Genomic DNA, 19703 nt, shown 5'->3' with positions numbered 1-19703 from the left:
TTCCCCACGAGTGGATTCCTGAAAACAAATGAATAAAGAGAGGTAAACCACACCAGGTCCACCTAATGGGTGCATTCGGGGGTTACTTCTCATAATGCTTCTGTTGAGGAACTCGGCGTGCCTTCCAGACCACTGAGATGTCCTGTTTGCTGCTCCCGAGGCAGTCCTGTGGGTTTAGGACAGGTTGATATCTTTCCTCCTATCTTTCTGATGCATTGCTCTCAATCTTTATTAGTGCTATCATTAATGCTGTTATTATTTTAATTAAAAAACTTGCACAGTTGCAAATAATGCCGAAATCCCGCTTTCTAGAGACTACCACCACCATCACCAGTTGGTTGTGTTTCCTTAAAGACATTTTCCCATATAAATCTACACCAGTGATCAGAGTGTATTTAAAAAACAAAAATGTGCCCAGGCCAGGTGGCGCAGTTGGTTGGATTGTCGTCCTGTACAACAAAAGGTTGTGGGTTTGATTCCCCCGGTCAGGGCACATACCTAGGTTGTAGGTTCAGTACCTGGTTGGGGTGTATACAAGAGGCAACCAATTGAGGTTTCTCTCTCTCCCCCACATTCCTCTCTCTTTAAAAATCAATAAAAAAAATATCCTCAGGTGAGGATTAAACAAACAAACAAACAAAAATGGGGTTATTCTTAACATTATTTCAATGCAGCTTTTTTTTTTTTTTTTTCCACCTGACAACGTATTTGGCCATCTTATTAGGAAGGCATCTGTTCCTGTTCCTGGATTTAAATTGCCCTGGCTCAGCCTTGGTTAAAGAATGCTAGCAGGGTCCTTAGGGTCCCATCAGAGCACCTCTAATGATAAGAGTAAACAATCCAGGGGCACTCTACAACTGCCAGATATCTTTGAGGTTCATTTTATTTTAATTCATTATCTGTTACCAGGTAAAACTGATAGTTCAGGGAATTGCATTCTGTTTACCCTGCGGCTCTGTATGCCATAGGGCATGGCTCTGCGAGAGCTGCAGGAAGTGTGCTGAGGAATATCAAAGTTTGGGGTGGGCAGATGAAGAATGGTTCAAGCCGAGGAAGGGGACATCTCACCTTGGGGTGGTGGGACCCCTGGGGACCCTTCTGGGCCTTGTTGCCTCTTCAGTTTTGTAGTTTATTGCCCTTATGGATTACCCATCTGGGGCAATCGACTTACAAACAAACTAAAAATCACAGTTCTAATGCCCACTAGATCCACTGACCAAATCATTATTTCCATGGAAAGCAGAGCTGCAGGACCAAGTAGGCTCATTTCATTTTGGAACTTGTAGGATGAGGAGACTATGGAGATAATAATAATCCCTGATGTTGATAGAGGCTTACTATGTGCCAGACTTCTTTCTTTTATTCACATTTTGCCCTTGAGATTCAGAGAGCTCAAATAACTGTCCCATAGTCAACACAGAGGGTAGGTATTGGAACCTGGGTGTGCATGTGTGCACCTGTGCACACGTGTGTGTGTGTGTGTGTGTGTGTGTGTGTGTGTGTTTGTGTGATGTGGTACCGGAGAAAAGTACCTTATTTTCTCTGCAGAATTAAACTGTGGATTAGATCCAGCCTATCAGTGAAGATTATTGAGCATCACAGACTTGGATTGCCTATCTCAGTGATGGCAAACCTATGACACTTGTGTCAGAGGTGACACGCGAACTCATTTTTTTGGTTGATTTTCTTTGTTAAATGGCATTTAAATATATAAAATAAATATCAAAAATATAAATTTTTGTTTTACTATGGTTGCAAATATCAAAAAATTTCTATATGTGACACGGCACCAGAGTTAAGTTAGGGTTTTTCAAAATGCTGACATGCCGAGCTCAAAAGGTTCACCATCACTGGCCTATCTGGTTGAGTTACACTTTGATGTCTGTGTAAATGCCAACTGGTTTCAACCAGTTCAAGTGGCCTGAAGTCAGAGGGTTGCCTTTCTCCGGAGGAACTAAGATTCCCATCAGTGTTGTTGCCGATCAGCTAAGAGAGTTACTTGTGGTAGAGTTCGTTTCTCTTTGGCCAACATGACTGGCAGCAAGTTTTGAAGGTTTGGTACACAATTAGCCACATAAGAGGCAGATAGCCTTGGGACCATTGGGGGACAAAGCTTGCCCTAAGGAGAGTAAGGATGGAGAGAGATCTCGAAATCAAATTATGTGGTTGAAAGAACTGGGATTGTTCAATCCAGAGGAAAAGAGGTTCAGAGGATAGGAGGCCTGTCTAGAGAAAGGGAATTGTACTGCAGTCCCCAAGGGCAGTGCTAGGTCTATTAGGTAAGAGTTCTGAGGGAACATGGTGCTGTAATGTACCCCGCGAATCACAGAAGGACGCCTCAAGAAGTCGAATTAAAGAGTCACATTTATTGCGATCCGGGACTATGAGGGGCCATTTCACTCTTCTCCCAATTCTCATAGTGATAAGATGGCCGGAACACCAGACTTATATAGGCAAAGATCACAAAGGTATTGATTACATCCCAGGGTTTGGAATGAGGAACCTGATTTGCAAAAAAGCAGTTTACAGAAGCAAAGCAGCATGTTATCTAAATTATAGTTTTGGGTCTCCGGATCACTGAATTGACAAACACATTATCTAGAGCCCTCGGGTCTGGAATGAGGAACCTGGTTTGGAAAAAAACAGTTTACAGAAGCAGAAGCAGCATGTTATCTAAATCACAGTTTTGGGTCTCCAGAACACTGGAGCCCTCGGACCTTGGGATGACTGTGCTGTCCTTCCCAGGTGAAGGAAAATGTGTTTTCTAAGACCAGTATGACCACAACCCATGGGATATTCACATTACAATCTTAATCGAATGGGATAATTTATATAATTCAGAAAATCAAAATAACTTTTCTATTATTTTAGCAAACAAATAAGTACAGAAACCAAACAGCAGGGTTAAAGTTAAACTATAGTTTCTACCCGAGATGATGGCTGCCATACTTCAATGGTAGTTCATTACCTGGAGGTTAGAGATGCTGGGCAGCAAAATGGGATGCTTTGGAGGGAGGTGATGGTGTATGTAGAAGAACTAACACGTGTCCCAAATGCTCACGTGTAGAAAATGTTACCCCCAGACTGGGCACCCATCTGCCAGTTACATTGTTAGCTGTGGGGTTTCCTTCATAGTGTTGACCAAGCGTAAATGAATCGTGATGCTTTGTTACAATTAAAAATGGCAAAGTTAAAACAGAGTGTTCCAAGGAAGAAAGAAATATCAAGAGTTTTTATGGTAAAAGTTGCATTCTTGAGAAGAATCAGTCCTACATTCTTATTAGCCCTTGGATTGGTCCAAGATAATAATCTTCCAGATACCTGGTTGTCTGGATAATGGAGGTCAGGTGATCTGGACACCTGAACATTCTTTAAGTCCTTCAGGCAGGTAATCACAGGGCTATCTATAGGATCTGTATATCTCTATCTCCATCTCTATCTCTATCTCTATCTCTATCTCTATCTCTCTATTTCTAGCTATATCTACATCTATCTCAAGGCATTGATGCACACCTGGAAAGTTCAAAAGTTTAAGTCCTCAGGCTAGTTAAAATAAAATTAATTCCTCATGCTTCAGCCCATTTGGTCAGAACCAGTTTTGCCAGCTTGACTATACAGATTCTGTTTTAAGTCAGCTTAGCTGTACTGACTTCATCTGGTTTTCTTCACTTCATTCCTCCACAGGCTGGCGGGTTGACTTAAATGGCCTTTTCCTCTTCCATCCCACCCTGGGCTTCTCGGCTGCAGGGCATTTTTGCTCAGAACCCACCCTGTGGGTCAGTGCAGACCCAGGACCCTGCAGATCAGGTTGGGGGTATTTTAGTTTGCTGGGGCTGCTGTAGAAAGGACCACAAACCAGGTGACTTAACAGACATGTCTTGTCCCACAGTTCTGGGGCTAGAAGTCTAAAACCAAGGTGTCGGTCGGGCTCTGTCCCAGGCTCCTCTCCTCAGCACGTTTACATGGTGTCCTCCCAGCATGCCTGTCTGTCTCCACACTTCCCCTTTCCATAAGGACATCAGGCATTGTGGATTGGGGCCCACCCTAAAGGCCTCATTTTAACGTAATACATCTGTAAGGACCCTGTTTTCAAATAAGGTCACTTCCTGAGGTGCTAGTGTTAGGACTTCAACATTTGAATTTTAGGGAGACACAAGTCAATCCATAACAGGGCCAAGCAGCACTCCTATAAGCTGAGCCTGTGCGGCTGTGGGCTGGGTACTCTGGGTGCTGCTGGAACCCTCCTTGGGCTCCCCCCCCCCCCCAATATATTTCTATTGATTTCAGAGAGGAAGGGGGAGAGAGAGAGAGAGAGAGAGAGCGAGAAACATCAGTGATGAGAGAGAATCATTGATCGGCTGCCTCCAGCATGCCCCCTACTGAGGATCAAGCCCCCAACCCGGGCATGTGCCCTGACCAGGAATCGAAATGTGACCTCCTGGTTCATAGGTCGATGCTCAACCACTGAGCCATGCTGGCCAGGCTCCTTGGGCTTTTTAAATGGCTGGATCATTTCTCCCTGGGAAATGTCACAGCGGGACCAGCCTGTGACATAAGGGTAAAATAGACAACATGTGTCATTAGTATATTCTCATTGTTTTGCAAACACCACCACCATCTGTCTCCAGAATTTTTTTTTTCTTCTCAAATGGAAACTTCATATCCATTACATAATAAGTGCTCATTCTTCTCTCTTCAGCTTCTGGCATAATGGATGTCAGGTGGTCTGGATACGTGAACATTCTTAAGTCCTTTAGGCGGGTAATCAGAGGGTTATTATAGGATCTATATCTGTATCACCGTTCTGCTTTCTGTCTCTATGAATTTGTATTATTGGCTTATTTCGCCCAGCATAATATCCTCAAGTTTACCCATGTTGTAGCATGTGTCAGAATTTTCTTCCTTTTTAAGGCTGCATAGCATTCCTTCCTCTGTACATACTACATTTTATTTATCCCTCATCCATCAATGGACATTTGTGTTGCTATTGTGAATGACGAAGCTATGAACATGATTGTATAAACTTAAAAAAACTTTGTGATTAAACGTACATGTTTATTGTAAAAATTCAATATATTGTCAAATAGAAAGCAACCTCGTACCCCAGTCGTCACTGTGTGTATTTTGGCCTCTATCCCTCTAGCTGTATTCTGGACTATGCATGTGAAATAAGGTTATTCTATATATACTATTTGCTGTTAAAAAAACTGTTGGAACACTAGGAAATCACTCAGTGGTTTCCCTGCTCTGAGCAGCAGTGTGGTGAGTGTCGGCGACGGGCAGGCGAAGGCTGGTCTTGCCTCAGTCCCCTGTGTGGTTGGAACGATCACCCACATTGCAGAGTAGGGGTGTAGGCTCTGAGAAGCACAAGATCGCCCAGCTCTTTCTACCCCAAACGCAGGTTCACAACTGGCCTCTCCTCTCTCTCTCCCAGGCAAATGTCTGCAGACTGCGGCTGACCGTACCTCCAGAGAGTCCCGTTGCTGAGGAAAGTGAGAAGAAGGTTGAAAGAAAAGAGCAAGTAAGGCATTTCTGAGGCAAAGCTTTGACAAGTGCTCTTTACACTCTTTTATGTTGGGCCCTTCCCCTCCCGTCATCTCTCTAGGCTACTCAGAGCCGAGTGTCAGCAGCCCTGCTGAATGGAGGGCTCTCCACCTTGCACCCCGTCTGTCCTCCAGGTGCCAGACCGCTCTGACTGCTGGCTCTGCCTGCCCCCGCCCCTGCCCTTGCTTCCTGATGAACACTGGCTCTGTGTTGGCTTTAGTGACAGGTGCTGTGGCAGGAACGTGTTTTTCCTGAGAGAGCGCAGCCCCGTAGAGTCAAAGGGCCCATTGTGAGCTGCTGGTGGGGCCTGGCCTTTCTGTGCAGCTGGAGCTGGAGCCGGTGCACGCTGCGGAGAGGCTGCCTGAGAGAAGCCCAGCAGGCTCTGGGGTGTGGGGCAAGGGCAAGGGCAAGGGCAAGGGCACTTGGCTGCAGGTCGGAGGGGCAGGCATTTCTGTGCCAGCTGCTGTGCTCAGTGCTGGGCCATGGAGATAAGTCTGACCTTGTCCTTCCCTCAGAGAAACTTGCAGTGTTTCAAGCGAGACAGACGTGTAAGTAAACAGTGATGATGGGATACTTCGTGTCAGCATCCGGAAGTGTAAGAAGGGCTCTGGGAACACGGGAAGGGGGTAACAGACTGCTTGGGGTGGGGGTGACTGGAGCAGAGGCTTAGAGGTACATGGCAGATCCTGCTCACCTCGAGGCCTGTGGTCCTGGGCAAGTCATTTTTCTCATTCACAAACAGGTATAGGGTACCTACTGTATTCCAGGCACTGTTCTAGACACTGTGAGTGTAGTAATGGACAAAGCAGTAAACAAAAAAGTCCATCATTCACAGAACTTAATATAAGTTCTATTGGGAGAATAACAAAAATTTAAAAATGAAGCACCGTTTATAGTTTAGAAGGTAATAAGTGCTGATGGAGACAAATTAAGCAAGAGAAGGGGACAGGAATACCAGGGTGTGGGTAGTAGGTTTTCTTCTGCATGCATTTTATATAAGTGTAAAATAAAACAGTAAACTATGATATAATATAGATGTTATACATGAAATCATAAGACAATACCATCTCAGAATACAAGCCGTGCTTTGGAAACAACCAGTTGTGTGGTTACCTATAAAAAAATTTACTGTAGGTCTTTGTCTCTCCTTCCCCTCTCTTACACCCTTCTTCTCCCCACCTGCTGCCAAGGACAAAGAGCCATCTGTGCTCATGCAAATGATGAATGGCCGGGAAAGGAGGTAGGGAGGAAAGAAAATGAGGTTATGACTAGAGCAAGGTGAGAGAATGTGAAGTTGCTTATCTGCTGGAAAAGAGAGGATGAGTCCCGCTGGAAGGATCCTGTAAAATAGCTGGTTCCAGGCTGGAGCAGGGAGAGTACAAGGTGAGCCTGGGACATCACCTGCTAGAAAGCAAGGGAAGCACTCAAAGGCGAATGGGGTCATAGCAAAGGACCCAGAAGCTGGTGTGAAAGGGCTCTCACTGGCAAATGTGGAACATTTGAGCACCAAATAGAATGACAGTAATGGGTTATGACACATTGAATGATAAAAAACAATCTTCATGAGTGTATCGTAATAAGTGGGGGGGGGGGAGAGAAATAGAGACAGACAGAGAGAGAGAGAGAGAGGGGGAGAGAGAGAGGAGAGATATTTCTCTGATGTTATTCTTTATAGAACATCAGCTGATACATTTAGAAAATCTGTTTTGTAACTCTTAGGTTGAGTCATCAATAGATGCAAAAACTAATAGGTGAGTGATTATTGTGGAACAGTAGTCACATGGCCTCACAGGTTGTTTGCTGATTAAAAAAGTACAGAGAGCCCTAGCCAGTTTGGCTCAGTGGATAGAGTGTCGGCCTGTGGACTGAAGGGTCCTGGGTTTGATTCCCGTCAAGAGCACGTGCCCAGGTTGTGGGCTCGATCCCCAGTAGGAGGCAGGAGGCAGCTGATCAATGATTCTCTCTCATCATTGATGTTTCTATCTCTCTCTCCCTCTGCCTCTCTGAAATCAATCAATATATGATCCAGTTTAGTAACCAATAGTGGGGTGGCCTGATGCTACGTGACTTCTGAGGTGGTCCCAGTAAAAAGTACTCAGTGTTACCTATGTAACATTCATGCCAACCTTGTTTAACTGAACCTAGTAATAAGGAGACAGAAAAAGCCAAACATGGGACTATCTGCAAAACAATTGGCCAGAATCTCTTAATAAATTCAATGTTATTTTTTAAAAAAGATGAGAATCTGTTGGAGATAAAAGAGACTTAACATCTATACTAATAAGAGGGTAATATGCAAAATGATCATGATGCCCTCACAGTCACGACCGGATATGCTAATTAGTCATGACCAGTATGCAAATTGACCATCACTCGAACACACAAGATGGCCTGCAGGGGAGGGCAGTTAGGGGCAATCGGGTCGGCAGGAGAGCAGTTAGGCGTCGATCAGGCTGGCAGGGGAGCGGTTAGGGAGTGATTAGGCTGGCAGGCAGAAGTGGTTAGGGGCAATCAGGCAGGCAGGCAGGCAGGCAGGCAGGCGAGCGGTTGGGAGCCAGCAGTCCTGGATTGTGAGAGGGATGTCCAATGGCCCGTTTAGGCAGTCAGACATCCCTGGAGGGGTCCCAGATTGGAGAAGGTGCAGACTGGGCTGAGGGACCCCCCCCCCCGCCCCCCGCCCAAGTGCACGAATTTCGTGCACCGGGCCTCTAGTCAAATATAATAGGTGAACCTTGATTAGATCCTGGATGAAAAAAACTCTATAAAAGACACATTGGGATAATTAGCTCTGAACATTCTCCAAAGAAAAGGTTTGGGGCTAAAAGCTTGTAACCAAAAGAGAACAGGGGTAGCCTGGCTTTAGCCACTAGATCCTTGTTGGTGACCAGGACTGAGTGGGGCCCTATTGTTGCTGGGAGTGTGTGTCCCCCTTCTGTCCTCTCTGACCCCTTCCTGTCTGTCCCTTTTAGAGCTGATAGATTTGTAAGAGAAATGGGCCTGGGCTATTGCCAGGGGCACATGGATAGCTTAGCATGTGGGGACTCAGAAGGACCACTTAAAAAAAAGTATATATATATCTCCCCGCTACTGGGGATTGTACCCTGACTGGGAATCCAACCATGACCTCCTCATTCATAGGTTAACGCTCAACCACTGAGCCACACTGGCTGGGCTCAGAAGAAGCACTTTTTGAAAAGGGTCCCAAACGAGTGAGTGACAGGACAGGGCCTTGGTGGCTGTTCCCTTGTGCATGGTGGAGGAGGTGGGGGACTTGCTCTGTTGGAGTGACCCGTGCTGCAGGCCTGGGGGGATGTTTGTGAAGGGTTCCCGGGGGCTGACACTGGGGCAGTGGGAAGCCCTGGAGGGCACGTCGTCACCGCTAAGGAAGAACCAGGCATTCCCAGAGAAACAGGCACTTCCCCCCCCCGTCAGGTGGGAGTTGGTAACCAAGTTGTGTACTGATTTGCCTCTTTGTCTTGAACAGTGCTTTTCAAATGTTTTAAAGCAATTGGACCCTCTTTTTTTTCCCTTCTGATCAAAATGTTATCCCGAGCCTTTATATATAATCGAGGCAAAAATGATGATGGTGAAGGCCAGAGTCCTCCCCATGTCCCTTGACCCTGCTCCCCGGCCCCCTCCTGCCTGAGAACTCCAGGAGCACAGGGCAGAAACCGCAGGCATAGATCACGTGCCATGATGCCGCTCATACTGGGTGGACCAGGTGTGCAGCCGGAGTGCCCGTCTGTGATGCAGTGGTGACTCACTGCAGAAGAACTGGGGTAGAGAGGAGGAGGTGGGGCTGGCTGTGTCCCCAGGACTGAAGTCCTTGGGTGGTGGCAGCACTTGAAGGCACTGGTGGTAAACGTGAGGCTGTTCTGGGTGATTTCGTCACCAGTCCTGGTGGGGTTCCTGGTGTGAAGTCACTGGGAGCCAGAGGCAGGTACCGGCGAGGAGGCCTGGGGGTGCCACCTCCTCTGATGTGCCTTCCATGTGGCAGCCCCTCCCTGGGACATCGTAGCCCACCTGCAAGATGCCAGGAGTTCTGGTGAGATGACTTTGGTTTTTTGGGGGGTCTGTGGTGTGCAAAGGCTGGGGACTGCAGCCTGCTGAGATGTGGAGGCAGGAAGATGTAAATGGCCCAAGTGGCTTCTGATGAAGCGAAACTTCTCGGAGGATTTCCAGGGCCCTGCTAGGGCTGCAGCCGGCTGAGCGCAGGGCTGGGCCTTATCCTTTTCCGCAGCCACGGAAGATGCTTAGTGTACTTTGAGGACCTGAGATGACATGGAGTGGCCGGCCACACGTAGATGCCACTGCCAGTGGGGCCGTTCTTCTGTCCACTGTTCCCACATCACCAGAGAGGATTCCTCGCAGCGGATGGGTGTGGCACGTGGTCCATGCTGCCTAGGTTCCCGGTGGTGTGGCTGGAGGTTCTGGGGCAGGCACCACGGAGGCAGCGGCTTTTTCTGGAGTCATGGGGCTGTGGGGTGGATGTGGGAGGCTGTCTGCTCCTTTTACTCTTTCTCTTAGAGATGATGTTAACTGCCCTGAGGCCTCAGGTGAGCTCTCAAATACTGTCTCTGCTCCTCAGTTTCTTCATCTTTCAAGCAGGCGCAATAACGTCTGGTTGTAAAGAGCAAATGAGCTCATATAGGCCAAGGGCCCACTTCATTGTCTGGCCTATAAAACCGAGTAGAGTGGCAGTGACTGGATGCCAGATTGCTTCCCTTCGACGCCCAGAATAGTGATTCTTGTTCTTGCTTTTCTCCCTCGGACCATCCTGGAGCCGGTCCCCTTCCTGGAACTGCCGGGCCTGCATCTCCCCCACCCTCTTGGGCTGTGCCTGCTGCATAGCCTTGATGTCATGATGTCCTTTTCCATAAATCTGAGTAACCCTCTGCCCATTCCACCAGGCCTGGCCCCTTCTCCCTGCACAACCTTACCTCGAGAACTCATCCTTACACAGCTCAGAGCCACCTCTGGGGGGATGCCCACCACCCCGCCAGCTCTGCTCTCCTGAGCCCTGCCCTGTGGGTGGCCTCACTGGCTCTCAGTGTTCTCGATGTGGTGGTATTTTTATGTACAGGGTACAGATATTTTAGAGTTTTGCCATTATTTTTAGCATTAAAATACGAAATCTGGATTTCATAGTTTTATATGAAAATATTTGCCCATAAAGTTGTGGGCTTCATTTAAATTTGAATGGAGTACAGGTACACCCCTTCAGAAACTGCTGACCCTGACCACAGGCTGCCAGGGCATCTCACATTCCCGTTCCCCAGTTACAGCGAGAACGGCTGTCCTGTCTTAGGTTTGTTCGGCGTATGTATTTCCCTCAGAGCCATGTGGGTGTCATCTGTTTCCAGGGGATTCTGCTGGAGTCATCCTGGAAATGGGCAGGGCATTACGGGGAATACAAAGACAGTGTGTGGGGGTTTGTGGGGGAGAGAGAGGCGGGGGAGTGGGGGAGGCTGGTGCCAGCACCCAAGTCCCTGTCCTTCACTGGAGTCTGACCCTTCCCTGTATTTCCTCCAGAGCCAAACCCCTTCTCTCTCAGAGCCTGACCCTTCTTCTCTAGGAAAATTTAGTTGTTTTGGAACCTTCTTCCCCAAATAACCTATCTGAGAAATTCAGTCGGGCGTAGGCCCTCTCAGATAAAATGGCAAATGAAGACAAAGGACAGATGAAAAAGGTCACGAGATCTCTTCTTTTAAATAAAATAACTATATTTTGTTGTAAAAAAAACACAAATGCCAAAATACCAGTATTTTGGTTTGATTCCAGTGCGGCACCCCTGTTTGGGTAGCAGGACTCGGAGCCTGCTGGCCAGTGCCTCTCAGTCCACCTGAAACCAAGTCAGTATTATCTCCTTTTTCATTTCCTGGTTGGTCTGCCCTCACTGGACAGGTTCACTTATTACCTAAACCCATGACATCTACTTCCTCCCCAGAACCCTTGCTAAGGCCCTCGCCCAGGCCTGGGGTCTCTTCCGTCATTTCTCAGTTTATCGACCTCTTCCTTGTCCTTCAGGCCTGCTTCCCCGAGAACTCCCCTGACTGCCCATGCTTTGTTGATTGTCTCAAATTACAGGTTCACAGGCTGCCCCTCACCTGGCACCTAGGCACCTGCTGCTAAGAACTCCCACATGTCTATACACGCATTCCTGCGAAATTTGTGCACAACATATACTTATGCATATCTACACACACAGAGAAATGAGGTGGTGTCTTTGTTTCTCCCTAGAGCCTAGCACCTGCCTTACTCATAGTTTGTGCTCAATGAATGGCTGTTGTTTATGATGATGCGGCTTTGTATTCGTTTCCTAGGTTAGCTGCCATAACAAAGGACCACAGACTGGGTGGCTTAAATAACAAAGATTTATTGGCTCGTGGTTTTGGAGGCCGGGAGTCTGGGATAAGGGGTCACTCAGCAGGGCCATGCTTTCTCTGAAGGCTCTAGGGATAAATCCTTCCTCGCCGCTTCCAGCTGCTGGTGGCTTTCAGCAGTCCTTGGCTTGTGGCAGCATCCCTCCAGTCTTCACATTGCGTTTCCCTGTGTATGTGTGTCTCTGCATCCCATTTTTCTCCTCTTTATAAGGACACCAATCATACAGGATTAGGCCCACTCTAATGATCTCATTTTAACTTGACCCTAGCTCCAAATAAGGCCAAATTCTGAGGTATCTGGGATTAGGCACTGATATACATTTATTTGTATATCACAATTCAACCCATAATACGTTTTTTTGTAGAATATAATCACCTTAAATTGTACTAACAACTCAGATGAATTAGCCATGGACTTTTATTTTCTTATTAAAAAATCAGTAATAGCCCTAGCTGGTTTGGCTCACTGGATAGAGCATCGGCCTGGGGACTGAAGGGTCCCAGGTTTGATTCCGGTCAAGGGCATGTACCTTGGTTGTGGGCACATCCCCAGTAGGGGGTGTGCAGGAGGCAGCTGATCGATGTTTCTCTCTCATCGATGTTTCTAACTCTCTATCCCTCTCCCTTCCTCTCTGTAAAAAATCAATAAAATATATTTTTAAAAAATCAGTAATAATTTAGGAGAGGAAATGTTGGTTATTTTGTAGGCACACAGTTTATGTTGAGAAATTGGTAAATGTGGAATATAACCTTTATAAAATTGTTCAACATTAAAATTAATATTGGTGGTAGATAATTTTGAAATTAAATGCCTATGATTTTTCAAAGAACTTCGTGAATGCACATATCCATATTTCTATCCAAATCTATATGCAGTGCATTCTTAGGTAACACACATACTCTTACACATAGAGAAGTAAGAGACAGACACAACACCAACTATTACAGCCTTACCATGTTGAATCAGGGTCTCAACCGTACAGTTGAATTTTTGAGAATGTGATCTGAACTTTGCTGATTTTGAGTCTGTGATGGTGAAGCCTTTTGCAAATTGACAAAGTAGTTTGAAGCAGATAATATTTGCAGTAGCTCTTAATATACCCGCATCGTAGGTGTCCTTTAGTGACCTGTGTTTTGAAAGAATCTGTTTCTCTCTGGACCTTTGAGGACTCTGAGTGAGGGAGAGCAGATATATGTATATGTAGGAAAAGTCGGGAGTTTTCATAGCCTAATAAAATGTTGAAAAGGAGGCAACCCTTGCCCTTGGGTTTTATAGTCCCCTTTCCTTTAGAGCCCTGGGTGAATAAGCCTGAGTTCCCGTCTTGGTGTGACTGTTTACACAACATCATGGGCTGTTGCCAGGTGAGGGAGTGTGCTGTCATGATTCAGGTGGGGGTGGGGCTAGGGCTGCCCTGCTGATAGAGTGCAGGATCTACGTGTCTCCCAGAGAGAGTGGCCCTGGGAGGATGGGAAGAGGCCCGGGTTCTAGTCCTGGCTCCCTCACCAACCTTTGAGCCAGTCAAGACATCTCTAGCGGCCTCCGTTTCCTCTTTCAGCAAATGGAAACATTCGCCTAGAACCAGTGAATATGTAGAGAGGTGCCACCAGTAAAAGTGCAAGTGCAGTGGCTGTACCTTCCATAGATCAGGCTGGGTGAGATGCCCAGCAGCGTCTCCGCGGCCCCACAGCTCTATCAGATGCTGAGGAGGGACCGGTTTGCAACTCTTTCCATATTTCTAACTTCTGAGACTCTGTGATTCTCTCCCAAGTCAAGTCGAGAGGTGAGTCAATTTGATGACTGTGATGGTAGCAGCAAAAAGACCCAAGGAAAGGGAGGTGGACAGACAGACAGAAGCATCCAGAGAAACATGTAGACTTGAGTAGGAACGCAGAGCCTCAGAAATGTAAAGACACCACTACCAATAACAGAATCTGTCAGTATCTACTAGTCTGCCTGCTGCATGCTGGTTGTTTTACATATATGTTACTCTGTGAATTCCTTAGAGCAACCTTCTGAAATTGGTGGCATTATCTCCTTTTTACTGTTCAGGACTCTGAAACTCAGTGAAGTAAATAACTTACACATAGAGGATTTGCAGTTACAACTGGCCTCTGTGACGAGGCCCTTTTGCCATGAGAATGCCAACTTGTACACTCTCTCCTATCAGGAAAAGTCTGTTTAGGATATTTAATCAGTGAAGGTTACCTAAGGTGTCTACTGAACATTGGGATCCAGAAAAGAAGTTCCTGATCACTCTCTCCCATGTCCTTCTTTCCCCTTCCCTACCTCCCCGAGTTGTGAGGCATAAGCACCTGTTGTCTGCTCAGAGCTGTAAAGTAATATCTTTAAGAAGTTACCTCCTATCAGGATACTATCATTAGAATTACACTCTCTTTGGCATTTCTGGGTGACTAGAAGTTTTTCTTTTTCTTCTCATAGGTAAGCATTCAAAGTGGTCATTTGTTTGTTTGTTTGTTTGTTTTGTTTTGTTTTTCCCCAAGCATGATTTTATTTAGGAAGGGGTCTCTGTTCAGTCTGTGAGATCATCAGAAATAAATATCTCAATAGCCAAAGGTTTCCATTTCTCTGAGGAGCCTGGGCGGCCCATCCCTTCCCTATTTCTCTGATAGGCTGTGGCTCAGCTGTCATGTTCATTTTCCTCCCAAGAAGGCAAAACAGTGTCAAGTGTAAGTAATGACCAGGGGCCAATAATTTGCCGAGATGGATGCACAGGTCAGACAGGTCAGGCCACATTCCTGAAAGTGCCCTGTGCCTGAGGATGGAGAGCATGCCCGGTGCCCCAGCACTCAGCTGTCTCTGGGTCAGCTGCTGCCCTCTGGCTGGAAGACGAGGTCCCTCAACTTCTAGTTTACAAGTCATTCAATTCACGCTGTGGTCCATCTTTGTTATATTGGCAGCCTGGAGGTAGGACCAGCTGGCCTTCTTAGCCCTTGGGGCTAGGGGCTGGCTGTGGCCGGCTACCACTGTCAGTTTGGATTTATGTTAAATTGTGTTTCTGCTGTTCTTTATCCCTCACCCCCCCAAACCCTTTTTGTCCAAGGACTTTCTTCCTTTGCACAGATCAGTGTCTGAGATGACCAAACACTCCAAATATTCTGGCATAGACCTGATTCTAAATATTCTACTGTCTTCCTTTCTTCAGAACGTATTTAGAGCATCTATTTTTGCTGAGTATCAGGGATAGAGCAGCAAAGACAGTCAATACTGTCTCTGCCTCAAGAGAGCTTATCTCATTGTAAGATCAAATATGGTCACCTATCACTGGCCTCACTGAAGCCCATATAGCAGGAAATTAGGCTGAGTTACTTTTTTATGGTTTCTCCTTCTTTCTAAGGCACTGGTTGCTAAATATATCTTTAGGGAAAACAGCCATATCATGAGCCTGTAAGTAAATTTTAAGCTATGAGTATATCCCTGGGAACAGTCTATGTTTTAATGATTATGCCTGTTGTTAATTCTGCTGCATTTCACCTAGGGATTCTGGGATGGCCTTTGTATTGGTTGTTTCCTTTTCCCTTTTTGGCAATAACTTTCTTTTCATTCCATGCATTTATTAGGGCTTTTGTTTTCAGAGAATTTGCCTAGTATTGTTTCATGCCCTGGAGACTGTTAGTAGGCCTAGTGTTTGTTTGTTTGTTTTTTAAATACTAAGCATCATTATAAAGAAGTTTTAAAAAACTTAATTATGGAGAATTTCAAACACAAATAAGAAGAGACTAAAGTGTGTAATGAATCATTGACCCTTCACCCAGCCCCAGCAAGTCCTGTCCTGTCTACACCCCGTCTACTTCCTCCACCCTGTATTCTGATGTCATAAATATTTAGTTAAGTGTATTTCTCTGAAAGATAAAGGCTATCTCCTAATACCGGGATCGGGCCTAAATGGGCAGTTGGACATCCCTCTCACAATCCAGGACTGCTGGCTCCCAACCACTTGCCTGCCTGCCTGCCTGATTTCCCCTAACTGCTTCTGCCTGCCAGCCTGATCACCCCCTAACCACTCTCCTGTCAGCCTGATTGATGCCTAACTGCTCCCCTGCTGGCCCGATTGCCCCCGACTGCCCTCTCCTGCAGGCCTGGTCCCCCCCCAACTGCCCTCCCTTGCAGACCCAGTCCCTCCCATCTGCCCTCCCCTGCTGGCCATCTTGTGTGTTGGAGTGATGGTCAATTTGCATATCACCTCTTTATTATTTAGGACTAGGGGCCTGTTGCAGGAAGATTCTTGCAAGAATAGGGCTTCCTGCGGCCAGAGCGAAGCAGAGAAGGGAGTGAAAACCCACTGAGGTGGGCTTCGCTCCCGCCTCCGCCTCCGCCTCCGCCGCCCCGCTTGCTTCCCTCCTGCCTCCGCCGCCCCACTTGCTTCTCCGCAGCTTCACTCCCTTCTGCAGCGCTTGGCGTCCTTCTATGTTGTCTTCAGTCTTCACTCAGCGCCTGTGTATGCAAATTAACTGCCATCTTTGTTGGGTTAATTTGCATACTCATCTGATTGACTAGTGGGCATAGTGGAGTGACACCAATTTGCATGTTTCTCTTTTATTAGTGTAGATGTTATTCTCATGCCAAAAAAGTTAATATTTATCTTATAGGGAGATACTTTAAAGGATATAAGGGGAGGAAAATTTAGTCATATAGTGCCAAAAGTCACTCTTTTCATTTTTTTTTTTTCCTGTATTCTCCCGTTTTGGTAAAAATGATAGCACTCTCAGCTCCTTTGCAGCTTTACTGGATATCAAATTTATGATTGGGGCAAAACCATCAGCTCCCTGTTCCGCCATCTAAGAGGACCCAAGGTTGTCTCTTTCAGCTGGACCCTGTGCACACACTCTGGGTAATTCCCAGAACCTCTTTCAACTTCTAAAGCTTCCTTCCTTTTCATTCAGCAAATATTTATTTAGAAACTCATTGTTTTAGATGCCAGGAATTATAGTGGAAAAGAAGACAAAAAGGGCCCTAGAATTCTTGGAGCTTCCAGTTGATAGGGGAGCAGGCCTTCCTCATATAACAATATTAATGGTCACTTCATTATGGTTGTGGATATCTCAGAGACCCAAGCAGGTGGAAGGACCAGTGAAGATGACCTTGAGGGAGGCCTTTCAGGGCCCTGCAGACAGAGCGAATAGCCTGTGTAAATGCCCTGAGGCAAGAAGGAAGGTGGCTGATAAAAGGACAGAAAGGAGGCAGTGAGGCTGGAATGGGGAGGAGGCTGAGGGGGAGATGGACCATAGGAGGCTGGAGGAGAGCCTCCCCATCCTGGGCCCACCTCTTCCCAAAGGCCTAGGACCCTGAGGTCTGGGCTGCCACATGGAGATGTGAGTTCCAGTTCCTCTCCTGACTCTTGGCTACGTTGAAAGCATTGTAGTCAAAGAAGGAGCTTACATTTGACGAGACATAGACAGGCACTTGAATGCTGCCACCTTGGAAGCACTAAAATCACATAGGAGGGTTATTGTGAGGATTAAAAAATATTGTATAATGCCCTAACCGGTTTGGCTCAGTGGATAGAGCGTCGGCCTGTGGACTGAAAGGTCCCAGGTTCGATTCCGGTCAAGGGCATGTACCTTGGTTGCGGGCACATCCCCAGTAGGGAGTGTGCAGGAGGCAGCTGATCGATGTTTCTCTCTCATCGATGTTTCTAACTCTCCCTTCCTCTCTGTAAAAATCAATAAAATGTATTAAAAAATATTGTATAATAAAATGACTAGACAACAAATGTTTTCCCCTTCTCTTTCTTCATAAACGTTCCTTCCCCTTCCCTTCACAGCTCAGTAGCTCCTCACATGGCCTCAGGAGCCCTCTCCTTGTGGTGTGGCCCCTGCGGGTGGGCCTGCTCCTGAACAGAGTCCTGGGCTGGGCCCTTCCCAGTGGCCTGGTCTTGATTCTTTTCTTGCTCCTTCCTTTTGATGTTGGGGAGACCCTTACTCTGTCCCCTGACATGTAACAAAGCCTGCAAGTGGAGAGATATACTTAGAGCAGGTGGAACTGGGCTTGAATCTAGATGTGTGACTTAACTTCTCTGAACTTTAGTTTTATTTTCACCCTGATTTCGTAATAATTTTTAGTTCTTTGAAAATTAAAATAAAAATTATTAATTCAAACATAATGCCTTTTTAGCCCCAAAATCAAAGAGTATAAAAGAGAAAAAAATGATATCCAGTTTTACTGAGGAAACTGGCATTAAAGGTCTGAATTACATCTTTCTAGATGTTTTATACACACAAGCACACATTCTTAAAACAAGAAATGGGAATATGAAAATTAGTATTTTTTTACTTAAAGGATCTTCATATCTTTCCATGTGCAAAACTTTTAGATCCATGACCCCTAGAGTGGTGCTTCGCAGACCCCGTTGTCCTTGGCCTTGTTGGTATGTTCCTCGTGGCGGTGGCCCTCATTTCCCCTCATGGGCAGGAAGGCAGAGTCCTCTGTGTCCAGCCACCTGAGCGTTTTCCTGGATGCTAATCCACCCGTGGAGGGTGTGCTTTGCAGAAATGCATCTCACCAAAGCCTTATGTCATCATCAGCTTGTTTTGCAGGAACCGGGTGGGGTCCGTGGCTGAAAGAGCATGCTTTTGTTTCCTGGTACAGGGGAGTTTCATTAGAGCGTTTCCTCTTCCTAATTCCATGCTTAATAAAGCAGGGATATCTAACCCCAGCTTGTCACTCCACCAAGACCCATTTAACAGCCCATTCACCTCAACTTGATGGACAATTTCTAGAGTTCATCAATGCCTGTGGGACAAGGGTGAGGGATTCAATTGGAAGTATTTTCCAGAATCAAACGTAGAGGGTCACAGTTCCTCATATCCCATCTCTCCCCAAGTATGTGCAGAAGGGTAGGAAGCAATGAATATTTTGTTGTCTTTTTTAAAAAGCTCACATTATCAGCAGACAATGCGAAAGGGTACACAGTAAAAAACTGACAGTTATCCTGATCTCTAGCTCCCCTGCCCCACCTGCTGTCCTTCCTTTGAGGTCATCACTATTAATCATTTGTCATGTATCTTTTTAGAGTTTTCTAAATTTTAAATGGGATTATAAAGTACTCCTTATTCTTCCACAAATGAATGATTTTAAAATGCAAATGACAGTTTGATATGTCAAACATATTTACCTGGGAAGAATTTATGCAAAGGTGACCTAAAAATGAGTGGGAAAGCGGAGTGGCCGCGATGGGACCCAGGCTTCTGCGCTGTGATTGCTGAAGTACCAGGGTCAGCCCCCAGGACAGCTGGGGCTCTACCAGGTTGTCTGTGAAATCTCAGTCCCTGGTCTTGATTCTTTTCTTGCTCCTTCTTTTCAATATTGGGGAGACCCCTACTCTGTCTTCTGACATATTTCAAAGCCTGCGAGTGGGGAGATACACTTAGTGCAGATGGAATTGGGTTTGAATCTAGATGTGTGACTTAACTAATGTGTCTCTGAACTTTAGTTTTACTTTCGTTTTCTCGGCTGTAAAGTAGAGAAGACAATCACTATGTGATTGTGAGGATTAAGTGGCTGTGAGGATTAAGTGTGCTAAGGAACAGTTCTAGCTTATAGTATGTACTCCACAAGTCTTAATTTCTTTTTCTCCTGCTTCTTGAGCCTTCATTCTAGAAAGGTATGTTAGGACTTGGGCATATTACTTCTTCCTAAAGGTATTTGCATTCCAAAGCTGATCAAAACTTTAACTGAAGAAATTAAAGTGGGAAGATACTTTTGCAGTGAGGTCACGCCCCTCTGCCTGTTTTTTTTGAAATATTGTATGAATAGTC

The 19703-nt window shown here is 46.1% G+C and overlaps 1 protein-coding gene across 3 annotated transcripts in view; it reads left to right on the top strand.

Annotated features, from left to right (window-relative positions):
* Positions 1-9549: 9549 nt before the first annotated feature.
* The window catches only part of MYZAP (myocardial zonula adherens protein), a 69698-nt gene continuing 59544 nt past the window's right edge, over positions 9550-19703 (top strand). For 2 of the 3 annotated variants that reach the window (XM_023751605.1, XM_014453397.2), the window contains exon 1: positions 9552-9589. In XM_023751605.1, coding sequence (XP_023607373.1) covers positions 9575-9589 — 15 coding nt within the window. In that variant the 5' untranslated portion in view covers positions 9552-9574. Of the gene's footprint in view, positions 9590-19703 lie in introns of all 3 variants that reach the window. The other variant, XM_014453398.2, reaches the window with a different exon arrangement.

The sequence above is a fragment of the Myotis lucifugus genome, unplaced genomic scaffold (assembly GCF_000147115.1).
Source record: "Myotis lucifugus unplaced genomic scaffold, Myoluc2.0 scaffold_23, whole genome shotgun sequence".
Lineage (NCBI taxonomy): Eukaryota > Metazoa > Chordata > Mammalia > Chiroptera > Vespertilionidae > Myotis > Myotis lucifugus.
Note: the sequence above shows the minus strand (reverse complement) of the source record. Positions and strands in the feature narration are given on the sequence as shown.